The sequence below is a fragment of the Zootoca vivipara genome, chromosome 7 (genome assembly GCF_965207765.1).
Source record: "Zootoca vivipara chromosome 7, rZooViv2.hap1.1, whole genome shotgun sequence".
Taxonomy (NCBI): domain Eukaryota; kingdom Metazoa; phylum Chordata; class Lepidosauria; order Squamata; family Lacertidae; genus Zootoca; species Zootoca vivipara.
This window is the reverse complement of record NC_142590.1, coordinates 46,039,872-46,053,370: the sequence shown is the minus strand read 5'-3', so window position 1 is coordinate 46,053,370 and position 13,499 is coordinate 46,039,872. Positions and strand designations below refer to the sequence as shown.

Below are 13,499 nucleotides of genomic sequence, written 5' to 3'. Positions count from 1 at the left end.
AAGCCCTATGGATATTCATCTTGTGACTACATGGAGGCAAGCTTTCTCTGTTGTAGCACCCATCCTTTGGAACCCACCTTTTCATCAGCTAGTACATACGTATCTGTTTACCCAAGCCTTCCTAGGCCTTCTTTGATACTATAGATGTCATTTTTATATTTCTATGTGTATTTTAGTGGGTTTTTTAAGATACTACATTGTACACCATCTGATTTTAAGGCGGAATATAAATAGAATAGATTGGTTTAAAGGTAAACCAAAGGTTTAAGGGTGGTATATAAATGGTTTAATTAATTAATTAATTAATAATTGGTCCAGTACCTTTAGATCATTGCTTTGATTGAGAGGGCTCTGTTGTCATATTTGCTTACTCCTATGCTTCCAGATGACTTGTTTATGAAACATTCGTCCTGATTTGTTTGCAGGGTGATTAGACAATGTTGGCTGCTTCATAACCACTCGTTCTGGTTTGTTGGTGAGGAGGTTAGATGGTGTTGCATTAAAGCAAGTGTTATCCCACATTTTGCCAGCACATTTTCCAATCATTTACAGTATTGCAAAACATGTTATGTTTTCGGGAATGTAATAAAGAATAGCAATAATAATATGGCAAAGGATTTTGGTTTAATTTAAGAGAAAGCATGCTGCACCATGACATGTGGCTGCTGAGCAGCTATTCCATTAATTTTTTAAAAGTGTCACCATGATGCCTCAAGAGCAAAAAGCCATTGAATGCACCTGTGTAGGGCAAAGTCTTGATCTGGCCTCTGTGATCAGAGCTCTGAGACTAACAATAGAGCTTTAAAAACCTGAAACGGGGCAGTGGTTGACTTTTTCTTCACTTTTTCTCTTTCTTTTTCCACTCCCCACCCCCTGCAGTCCTGGACGCACAATATACAGCGGGAGAAGGAGTTTCTACGAAAGCTGGTGAAAGCTCGAGTAATCACAGACCTCACCAGTGGAATATGAGGAGGCGCAGCCACTGTGCGGAATTGCACAGCCACATGCATACAGCTAAGGACAAGGGCAGCAAGAGGTCCTTGGCAAGAATCCCGGCTTTTTAGAGACACACGGTGCCCTTGAAAAGTCTCCCTGGCCTGCTCTGCCTGCCTGCACCAGGGCTCACAGGGGAGCAGCGGCTATTGGCCTGAGGGAGCAGGTCGCACACTTGGAACTGCAAGAGGATCTTGTGCTTGAGATGGAATATCACTGGAGAGAACAAACAGAGTGGTAAAACAAAACAAAATTGTGCCAAATGGGAATAGGGGCCAGGCCGGAGGCAGCAGTGTTTGAATGTCCAATGCATTGTTTTATATATATACATACATACATATATATATAAAGAAACTCTTGAGAATCACACTAAATATATCAAGTGGAGCCTGGCCTGTGCACCAGCCCCATGGGACACCTGACCTGGCGTTGCACTTAGCCTGCCTCTGTGCCAGCCACAGCCCCTTTGCAGGGCTTGAATCCGTCCAAGAATTGTCTGTTGTTGGTGCTGCTATAATTTAAAAGTATTGTGGCCTCACTTTGCCCTAGATGGAGCAATTGAGAGGTCTATTGGATCTTCAGACTCTCTGCTTCTCATGCAGCAGCCACTGCTGCCAACATTCACCAGGCTACATTTTTTAGCCATTGTTCACACAACTCACTTCAATGTGTTGGGGGATTTCTACCTGTTTGGTAGGTTAGCCACAGGGAAGAAACCCCAAAATATTTGTTTTCTGTGGCAACTGCATCATGGTTCTGAAGTGTTCTGTACTTTTTTGTTTTTTCTTGGGGAGGGAATAATTTATTTTTGGATCAGGTCAGAAATTGTCCTAAAATATGAAGTTTCACCAGTGTTCAGCAACTAATGGTGCCAGAATTTTTACACTCATTTGGTTGTATTCTATTTTAAGTGGTTACTACCTTGATAGTGTTTAAGCTCCTTTGGAGATACTGATAGAAATTGCCTGGCCTGCAATTACCCCATTTTTAGCTTCCATGTGTCAGGTGTTTAACTCAGTCTGTTTCCAAATGATTCTGCACCCTTTTAAAGGGGACAGAGAGGTGTATTTGTATTCCTGTGCCCTATGTGTCAGATGCACTATTTGCACAAGTGTGTTCCATTTGTGTTGGAAAGGTTAGAAATATATTGTGCAAAGTGACCAAACAGTGGGAAGGGATGAATGGCATAATTTGTCTGGGGATCTGTGCACCCAAGAAGCTTTCTCAGGGGCTCTTACCCCTCCTCTTCTAAAATATGAATATATTTTGCATTGACGTGAGGTTCAACAGTGCATTAAAATGATTCGCTTGCCTTTCCTTGCTCAGAGAGGATATGAGAATCTGAACAACTCTTGTTATGCAGATAGACATGAAGAATGTTTATTCTGTGTATGCCAATGGTGTTACCCTATATTCTGCAATGTGAATGTGCATTTCCATAATTGTTTTTCAGGGTCATTTGGAAAGGTAAGAGCATAGTAACAGAATTAGTTAATGATACAAGAGCTAACAAGTCCCCAGGCTAGTTAACCTCTGCGTCCACTGACCCTGTACCTCTGTAGGACTACTTAAGGTAAAAACATTTCCTGAATGTTGGCGGCATTTTTAACTTTTCTTGACCCAAAACGCACAAGCTGACATACTCTGGGCAGGAGTTGAGTTGAGCCTGGCAGAGCTTCCCAAGTGTGCAATTTTCCTTGCATGCGCATCAAAGTGTGTCTGGCTTGTATGGCAGCTCCTCATAGGGGAGGATGGCTGCTTTGTTTGTTGGCCCTTGTTGTCTTGGCTGAGAGTAATGAGGTGGAGTGTGGGGTATTGAATTTGTAGCCAGCCCTTCTTGTATTGGAATTAGTGGATTTGAATACATCACTATTATTTGTTTATCTGCTCCACTAACCTCCTGATTGTTTTCAGAAATGTCACAACTGGTTTGCTAAGGTTCCGGTAACACAGCTGGGCAAAAATATATATCCATCCAAATTTTGCCTACTTGAATACTCTCTTGTGAGACTCAAAACTGAATTGGAATTGCTGTCCTGATCAGAAGAGTGGAGCATAATTGCCCCCTAATGCTCTGTTTTCCTCAAGTAACACTGGTTCACTTTGAACTGGTACTCAAATCATGTTAACTTGCACTTCCGTAGTTTCTGCAGCTGGGTTTGCAGCATTCCTGGGAGAGCTATTTCAGTTACATGAATCAATGAGAAATTTCCAAGATTATAGAAGTTTCTGAAAAATATGTCATTCATTCATCACTGTACACTGTGTGTGTGTTCTGATAGGCCCAAAGAGTGTGAATGAGTTGTAGAATTGGGGAGCAGGCTTCCACCATATTGACCAGTGTTAAGTCTCCTATTGGCAATTAAGCCACACAGAAAGTAAGGCTATGACATTAGTCCATCAAGAGTGATCTGAAAAAGGATTAAGATGATAATGCTGTTAGTTCCTGTGCTCTGTGTTTAGTCTATTTTATTGTTCTGCCCTGGATCAGTTACCTCATGGTCCTGGCCAGAGAGCTACACTTGTGGATTCTCAGAGTGGAAATGGAGCCACTGCCATTTTTCTGGATGTAATGGTAGAGTGATAAGAGGTGGGTTGAACTCTCTTTCCTGCTAATCTATGCTATTTTAGTGCATTTGCTGCCCCTAAGTGAATGCACTTTCTATCCCATTAGTCATATACCGTTCCTACGACATGTGCAAAAGAGGAACATTTGTCAGGAAAGTATCACTGATACACAGAGGCTATGCCCTCAATCCACCTCCATTCTGAGCTAAGGTTGCTACCCAGAGGCATAGCTGCCAAGTTTTCCCTTTTCTCGTGAGGAAGCCTATTCAGCATAAGGGAAAATCCCTTTTAAAAAGGGATAACTTGGCAGCTATGCCCAGAGGAGAAAAACAGACATTGCTCATTAGCAAATATTAAGTCAACTGCACGTGCAAAAGGGTAAAACTGAGTATTCCTAATATTTTACAAATCTTATTTATTTCAACTTCATAATAATCATGTAAAATTTGCAATTAATCCAATTTTAGTAGGGCTATCACCCAGTTAAGAAAAAAGCTTATTATATGAGTTTAAGTCAATTAATCAGATTTGTATATAGTTCAGAAGCAAAAAAATAAAATAAAATCATGCTTCCGTTGCTCAGTGCACATGTATGTCATTGCTGAAATCATCTTAGAAGAGGCATTCCCTCTTGTTTGATGGGAAAGGATGGTGCCTCTGTTAAGATTATGCTTGGCATTACTAGTTCTTACAAGTATTTGTATTAAATGTAATACTTTTTTAAAAAAATCTGCCAAATTAATCTGGACACTTCTTCAGTTTTTTAATTGAGTAATCGAACCAGTTAATAGATTAAATGTTGCAGTTCTCTAATTTGCAGATAGCTGAACTGAAACAGGGAGAGTGTAATTTACCCAAGGTAACCCAGCAATAGCATACATTGGGATGCAGGATCCCTGGACTTCCCTTAGCCTTGGACTCTGAAGGAATATGATTTATACTGGAATTACCCACTGCTGTATATCATTTGTCTGATCATCATAGCTGGGCGCTTTACAGTTGCCTTCAGGCATTTCCTACATAAATTATGTGAAAACTTAATTATTTGTGACAATTACTAAATGCTTGTTTCATTTTTGTGACTATTTCTTCAATGTCAGAAACTTCACTTTACAAGTTGTTTTGTAGGCTTCAGTGGGAATACGGCAAATCCTTCCTAGGTAACTTTGCTAGCCTAGTGAGCCTGCAGCTGTTATGGACAGAGGCTGGGGAAGTGATTTACAGATCCCACAGAGCCTCAGCAAGAGAGACCCTTGTTCATGCCTTTCACTATCAGTCACCTGCTGGCATCAACAGTTTAGAAACACAGTCTTTCTATATCATTCAAGGAGTAACAAAGTACTAGAGGGAGCTCTGGCCTTGCTGGCCCATCCTACAGAGGGACTGAACCGCATTGTGGTGGATGGTGAAGGGGCCCACACTGTTAATGTGCTTGAAACATGCATAGTTTTATTAAATTGTGCAGTTTCTATTGTTTGAACTTTCTTTTTAGCTATAAGAAAGAGGTGGTGTGATGTATGAGCCTCCAAGTCACTTGTGACTTATTCATATCATGGAAGCAATAAAACTATAAAAGACACTGTCTGGATTTCTGTGTCTGTGTTTCCCTCCCTGCCCTGCCTTGCCCTCCCCTCCCCTCCCCTCAAGTGAAAAGGCAGAGGGATGCTTACAGATTGCTGCAACTTGTTCCTGGAGTCGCTTCCACAGCAGTTAGCAAACAGCTGCTGATGAAATCACACAGAAAAATCAGCTCCTAGATTTATAAGAAGCTGTTCCTGTGAGAAAAGGAAACTGGAGCACCTTTATACTGTATTTCCACATAAAAAGTCAAATGGGTGAAAATACAGTAGATACTCTAGGCCTTGTGTATATAACCTTATTTTCAACCACATTGGGCAGCTATGGACTAGCTAACCTCAGCACATGGTGTGCTTTCATAGTTTAATGTGCAGACATATCTGTATTCTGGGCTTTAGGTACCACTCTTTCACAAAACTCACAAGAGACCACTTGTTGTCATCTGAGGAAGTGGCAGCTTATCTATACAGATCCCAATGGTGCCATGCCACAGCTGGGTGTGTTTTTGTTGTTGCTACTATCTGGTATCTATGTGCAGACAGATACCTTACATAATATCGATCCTGGGATTATTTGGAGAATAATAATTTGGAACGTGTCCAGAAGAGGGCAACCAGAGTGGTCAAAGGCTTGGAAAACTATGCCTTATGAGGAACGGCTTAGGGAGCTGGGTATGTTTAGCCTGGAGAAGAGAAGGTTAAGGGGTGATATGATAGCCATGTTCAAATATATGAAAGGATGTCATATAGAGGAGGGTGAAAGGTTGTTTTCTGCGGCTCCAGAGAAGCGGACACGGAGCAATGGATTCAAAATACAAGAAAGAAGCTTCCACCTAAACATTAGAAAGAACTTCCTGACAGTAAGAGCTGTTCGACAGTGGAATTTGCTGCCAAGTAGTGTGGTGGAGTCTCCTTCTTTGGAGGTCTTTAAGCGGAGGCTTGACAGCCATATGTCAAGAATGCTTTGATGGTGTTTCCTGCTCGGCAGGGGGTTGGACTGGATGGCCCTTGGGGTCTCTTCCAACTCTATGATTCTATGATTCTATGATCATATTTTATTGTGCAGTGTACTCAATCCCTGCAAACCACAAGCTCACGAGGCTTCATCTGATACAAACACATCACTAACTGTGCAATTGACAGGGGTGTGAGTGAGCCAGGATGAGTTGTGCAGTTTGCACAGCAGAGTTCCTATTAGTGCTGTAGGAATGCCATGTGGGAAAAGACTGCTACCTTTGCTGAGGGCACACCAGCTACACTTGAGTTGCATAAAGTTGTACTGAACCAGCAACATGAACAGGTATTGTAATGATGTGCCCACAGATTGGAAACTTGGTAGGCTTCCATGAAACTGCTTTCATTCTGCTTTCTTAGAATCATTGAGTTGGAAGGGACCCCCGGGATTATCTAGTGCAGCCCCCTGGAATTCAGGAATATGCAGCTGTCCCTTGCAGGGATTGAACCCACAACACTGGCGTTATCGGCACCACACTCTAGCCAACTGAGCTATCGAGCTGTTTCTTGCATCTTTGAAGGGTGTGGGGTGAAGTGGAGCAGAACATGTTGGGCCACACAGCAGGTAAAATGGTCTCTTTCCCTGTAAGCTAGGGGAAAGTTTTGCTGTTTAGAATGGAGGCACACACCCATTTCCTCAACAGTTCTGAGACTGACCCTTAATAATTAGACCATTCCAGGGAGGCTCCCCTGAAATCCAGGGATGGGTAAGGCTAGGGACCTGATACTTTAGTTCCTCTCAACTGGAGAGATATTTATTTATTATAATGCTTAGCTGCATGGAACATCCTAAAAAGATGAGATGTAAATATATTTTTGAAAAGCAGAACTGTGTTCTGGAAAAGTCTAGTTTCTTGAAAGCTTATTGACAGTGCTTTGATGCAAATATCCATAACGATGGACAAGTTTCTGCTACCTCCCTTTACAATGTGCAGTCACAGAACAGTTTTGGTATAGGATTGCCACCTTGCTATCAGTCTGCTTCTCTGTAACAGAAGCTTGCCTTGCAGACATTAACTAGTTTAAATGTTTCCCATCTATCTATATCCTTTTCTCTATCCAAAAGCCCAATTTACTCAAGCAGTTGATGAATTTTGGAGACAAACAAAATGCTGGAGGGGGAGGAGAATGTGGACATGGAACCAAGGTATGTTCTGAAGGCACACACTGAGCAACCCCTATGCTGAAGCTAAGCATGCCTGGGTCTGGTCAGTGCTTGGGTGGGTGGCCACCTAGAAATCACATGATGGGTTCCATTATGGAAGAAAAGCAACATATAAAGGTAAGAAAATAGTGCTCTCCCTGTGTATTTGGATGGAAAGTGGACAGCTAATTCACTGAGCCTGGGATTGAGGCAGCCCAGAGAGAGGATAAAAAGTTGATATGGATATGAAATAAAGAGAAACTTGCATGTGATCATGAGAGGAGAGGAGAAAGCTGCAAGTGGATTGAGAGATGGAAGAGGAGATGCACAGAGAAAACTAGAAGGAGGTAGAACAGAGGAAGCTATGCCCATGCCGTCGTCAACAGAAAAAAGGATTTAAACATAGCTTAAAGCAACACAAAGTAGTCCTACTTTTCAGTACTGAGAAATCCCTACTGGAAACAAGTACAGTACCTTTGAGATGTCTGTTGAGGCCAGCTTCCACACTTCCAGCTGACGTACATACTGGGGAGAAGAGAAGCTGTATGACTGTAACCCTACTTGGGAAGGGACTATAGCTCAGTGGCAGAACACAAGTTTTGTGTGGGGAAAGTCCCTGGTTCAATTCCTGGTGTCTTGCATTGAGAAGGTCAGGTAGGAAGTGATGTGGAAGAATCTGCCCTGCAGAGCCATTGCCAGAGTAGGCAATGCTAGGCTAGATGGACAAATTGTCTGACATGACAAAAAGCAACTTCCTATGTTCCCAGCATGCTTAAAAGGAAAACATCATGGAACTTTCAGTCCTACATGTGGAGTATTTGGTGTTTTCTGCCAGGTTTATATGTACATGGGTCTGGATCAGAAGCTACACTAAGGAAGAAGAAGCTACTTACTGTTCTTGATTAGCCTAAACAGAGTGTTCACTATTTATTTTATTTTATTTTTAGTCCTTTTTGTTGTTTTTACATAAGATAAATGGAACACTGAGGCTTTGTCTAAGCAGAATGCTTCCTGACATACCATTTGCATCGGGATAGGGCACATAATGTAAATTTTAGGACAGCTTAAAATGTTAGGGGAAACATCCATTGTGTCAGTTACGGTAAGTAACAGAAGAGAATAAACTTGAGATAAATATTGCATAAGAAGAAGCTTGGTCTTGAATAATAATTTTGGATTCTTATCAAGCACTACAAGTTTATCCAGTTGATCTGTCAATGCAAGGCATGCCCCACCCGTGTTACAAGAACCAGATAGAACTTCAGTACCCAATTCACACAATACTTTATTAAGAGATTTGCTGGGGTGATATAAACATAAAAACCATGATTCTTAAAAATACTTACCAGCTAAAGAATTAGCAGGGTTTGGCTAAGTATTTACAGAGACTTGCCTGTGAAATTGGCCCTGTGGCCTTAAGCATAAAAGTCAAACCTGATTGTCCCTAAGGAAAGAAGTGGGGATGGCAGGAACATCAAGGCCTTCAAATGCTTTTAAGGCATTTTCTATAATGTAATCCTATAGCTTCTGTGTGCCACCCATGCAAATCCTCTTTTGTGCAATATACATGCTATAGGAAAAGCAGTAGACCTGCTATGGGGAAGGAGAAATTAACTCATCAATATGTGTTTCTGCATTCGAGCAGGCCAGAGTGAGGCAGGTACCTCAAGCAGCTGATTTTGAGTGTCACAAAAGGACAATAAATTATTTAATTTATTGTTATTTGATATTATTCCTGAGGAGAAGTGCTTTGTGAGATTTTCTGCCTCAGGTGTCAAAATAACTCGGCCAGCCTTGGGTACTGGGGGAGGGAGGGACACCATCTCCGCTTTGCCTTGGGTGAGTTCTGCATTTAAGCACTAAAGAAAAGTACGGAAACCACTGAACTGTCAAGGAAGATGCCAGAGCTCAGACATGGATGAGATTTAAAAAAACGAAAACAACAAAATACTTCTGTCCCATCCACCCTATACTGTTCGTTTAAACAAATTCCCCTCACCCCTTCCCAATTATACAAGCTGGTGGTGTGTGGCATATGTTAATCAGCCTCCATTTCCCGTGGTTACCCCTCTCTCAACCCTCCCTTTAGGTTACTGGTACGTTAAATTCTGTGACTATGTATTCTTAAAAAAACTGAAGAAAGGATGCGGTTGGGGGGGGGATAGAAGGAACAACACAAAACAAAGTGTTGGTGGGAAATCACTTTTAACATTACACACATTATCCACTATAGGTGATTTAACATTTCTGCAGCCACCTTCTAAATGTCAGTGCCAACAGCAATGATATCTGTGGGAGGAACCAACGTACTGAGGCCTAATCAACAAAGAGTCTTGTGGCATTTTGAACTAACAACCACCTATTGAACTAACAACCACCTATTGAGGCAGAAAGGCAGGACATGAATGCTGTTAACAGACAGACAGCTAAAGTCTTGAAGAAAGTCCTTCTCCAGTCTTGAGAGACACAGAATATCTTTCCATGTTAAGGGCTACCTGTCTACCAGTGTTGCCTGAGTGGTCTGTTTTGTGATGTGAGTGGTAATGAAAGGAGCATAGCACCTTAGCTGGGCCTGGGAACTTAAAGGAAAAAAACCCTGCTATTTTTGCTTCCAAGAAAAATGCCAGCTACTGCTGATATCGCACAGAAAGCCCCCGAAAGGGACAAGGAGTGGGTTCTGGTTATTAGAAATCAACTCTGCTGAAGTTCAGAAACCTTTTCCTCCAGCAAATAGCCTAAGAGAATACAACTTTTAAACGATTTGAAATTGTGAACTGCCTGAATGTTATTTCTTAATTACCCGTTTCCCCCTATAACTGCACATTTTAAATCTGACTGTCTATTAAAAGACCTGCTTTAATGAGGGAAGATTCAAGCCATTACTTCAAGATCACCGTTCCAGCAGTTCTAGAATGGCTCCTGATGCTCCTGTCAGAATGACTCATCAAAACAAACAAACCCACTCCAGTGACATTAACAGTTATAAGATATGTAGGCTTTAATACAAGACCTATCAAATAAGCCACAGAGGAACTCAATATTTGAACAAACTAAGCACAGGGAACTACCGGTAGGTTGCAAGCATTTTCAGAATTTGCTGTTAATTGTTTTGCGCCAAAGTAAGTTGTTGAGGTTGGTTGTTGTTTTTTTAATGCAAATTGCATATCATGTACTGTCATGAATCGATGTCCTTAATGCCTTTCTTCGTCTAGGTCCCTAGGTACAACCCTATATATTATATATTATAGACTCAAAAGAATGTCCTAATAATGTGGTGTGGCACCTCAAGTGTTGGACCAGGTAGAACATGGGAGACCAGTGTTTGAATTCTCATTCAGTCATGAAGCTTACTGGCTGACCTTGGGCCAGTCACAGTCTTTCAGCCTAACCTACTTAACAGGATTGCTGTGAGGATAAAATGGAGTGTGTGTACCACCTTGAGCTCCTTGGAGAAAATGTGGGATATAAATATAAATAAATATGTTCAATTGTGTTTTCTCTGGATTGCAACTTTAGAGTATTGTATTTTGAGTTTTTCTTTGACTTACTAAACAACGTTTGTGCACTCCAGCATTGGTGAGGAACATACAGTCTAGAGGGAATATTATTATGATTATAATTTATTAGGAAATGTCAGGACAATATTGCAAGGGAGGAAATAGTCTTGATGGGGTTTAACAAGGCTGCAGTTGGCACTCCTGCTGTTATGCTACAGAAGGAAAGCTCATTACAGTACAGTAAAGACCTTTAACTCCTGAAAAGGTTTTTTTAAAGAAACATGTTGTTGTTTTTTTTTAAAAAAAACTTTAAAAGTAACACCAGGGGGTGGGGAAGAGGTGCTTGTCACCAGTGACATCACTGACATTAACCAAAAAGTGCTTCTGACATGCCAGAACCACATTCCACACCAAGCACGTTGCTGCAATTGACATGCTGTCTGGAAGAAGAAACACTTTCCTTTCTTTTTTCTTTACCAGCAATAACAAGAAAAGCTATTTATTGCTGGGAAAATGTTATTTCCCCGCAAAACAAGTGATAATTTGGCCGACGTTTCAGAATGATTCCCAAATCCTAGGCACACTAACTGAAAAAGAGCAGCACATTCCTAGCACTGAAAGTAATAAAACCTAACAGAATGTTAAAAAGGCCCTACAACGTTCTTTGACCAGGCGAGTGGCAGAAGATGGTTTCAAAATTGATACTATAGCCCAGCCTTTACCATCCTAGTGCCCTCCAGATGCTTTGAACCACGTTGTCCATCAGATGCAAGCTAAATGATACCGTATATTCTGTCCTCACTGTTCTTTCCCCTTTCTCTAGAACCTTTAGCAATTTCACTGCAACTCAACCCTCATATTAGCGGTGATTGAGGAAAGGATGAAGAGCATTTATGCTGATGACATGATTTGCATGTTAACTAATCCACTGGACACCTCACCAATGCTAAAATCAGAATTACCGGTAGGTCAGTTTGAAAAAATGGCAAGCCTTAAAACCAATCTCAATAAATCATGGATCATGTACTACAATATAGGCCCAATGGAGCAAATTAAACTTCAGCAAACACCTATTCCACATTGTAGGACTAGTTTTTATGGGTAAAAATCCCATATAAATTAAATAAATTATACATTTTAAATTATACTCTTACAAAAAGTTAGGAGAGACTTGGGTTGATGGGATAAACTACATCTCTCAACTTTGTGTGTCTCAACTGTGTGTATTCAAATGATGATACTGTAATACCTAAAATTTTATATCCTTCCCAATTGCTTCTAATTTCACTTCCACCCAATTGACTCAAGAAATGGTAAAACTTACTTTAAAAATTTGTGTTTGTGTAAAAAGAAAACATGGTCCAGGCTGACTATGATTATTCTTTTTTACAGGAAATCAAGGGAGTGAATAAGGGCTACCACACTTAGCCTTATCTCACGATGCATTCCAACAATGTCAATGTAATTTTATCATCAGTAAAACAAGTAAGAAATGGATTGACATCAAAGACTAAATGATATAGGTTCCGGTTTCCGCCTGCAGGAATGGCGGACCTGTTTTCCATCCCTCTGACCTTCGTAAGGAATTTGGCGGTTGCTAGGGGAGTAAATGGCAACCCCCTGCCCTCTCCGGGGGTTACGGAGAGGGGCCGCTGGTCCGCGATGCCCCCAGACCCACTCCGACTGTTTATGGAGTGGGGGGAGCTTGGGCTCAAGCCCTTACGACGGCCAGGACTCCCGGACGCTAATCTGCATGGCGGGGATTTCCATGATTAAAGAAGATAATTAGGCTTAAATCTATGGACATACTTCAGAAGGAGGGGCAGAAGCGCTGTTTACTGCCGAGAAATCTATGCTGCTGAAGGTGAGGAGTTAAAGGCTGTATTTCATCTGGAAGAAGGATTGATGGGGACAGAGCGATAAGGGAAGCGAGTCTTTTTTTTATTTTTTTTTCATATGAGTTACTTCGTACCTTCCCAGACGCGATGTCCTGGCTTGTTTGGAGTGAAAGAGAAGCAAAAGACTGTGTGAGTTGAACTTTATAAACTGTTGTTATTGAGCATATTCTTTGAAGATGAGGAGTTGCTGATGAGAAAAGCCCCCCTCTAGTTGGACGGAAGGAGTGCCTGGACGCGTTCGGAGGATTTATGAGTTGTGACGCACTTTGAATTGGAGCAGCTATAGGGCAAGGAGAACCATTAATTTACCAAGAGTCAATGTATGGTGTGAGATCTGGTTCTTCGGCCTGGAAAAGCTGTAAATTTTATAATGATCGTTTAATCTACATGGTTATGAGAGAAAACGAAAGTGATTTGAGTTTTTTTAAGATGGCGCTGCTTCGTGTTGAGAGCCGACGCAATAGGGACGCTCCGGACCAAGAAGATTTATGGGGGGGCTGGACTGATTAACTCACACAGGAGAAAGAACATTTGTGAAACTTTGTTTGACATTTATCTCAGCAGCTGGGAAATAATCGGTTGAAAGAGGAAAACATCTATGTGACTGTAAAGGGAAAGATCTGGATTATTATGGATTTGGAGAGACGATTTGAACTTTAGAAAAAAGACGACAGTGGACGGTTGCGAGGAATCCCCAATTTCTTGAAGCATGGGAACCCTAAAAAAATTTTTTAGATGATTTGGCATAACATTCGGTTTGATTGATATATATGTGTATAATTTGAAATAATGAATGTGATATAATTGG

General features: G+C 41.2%; 1 protein-coding gene across 9 annotated transcripts in view; it reads left to right on the top strand.

Annotated features, from left to right (window-relative positions):
* Positions 1-5,140, top strand: part of ST3GAL3 (ST3 beta-galactoside alpha-2,3-sialyltransferase 3) — a 191,007-nt gene extending 185,867 nt beyond the window's left edge. For 8 of the 9 annotated variants that reach the window (XM_088673314.1, XM_035123840.3, XM_035123842.3 and 5 more), the window contains one exon: positions 880-5,140. In XM_088673314.1, coding sequence (XP_088529440.1) covers positions 880-969 — 90 coding nt within the window. In that variant the 3' untranslated portion in view covers positions 970-5,140. The remainder of the gene's footprint in view (positions 1-879) is intronic. The other variant, XR_015950826.1, reaches the window with a different exon arrangement.
* The last annotated feature ends 8,359 nt before the right edge of the window (positions 5,141-13,499 follow it).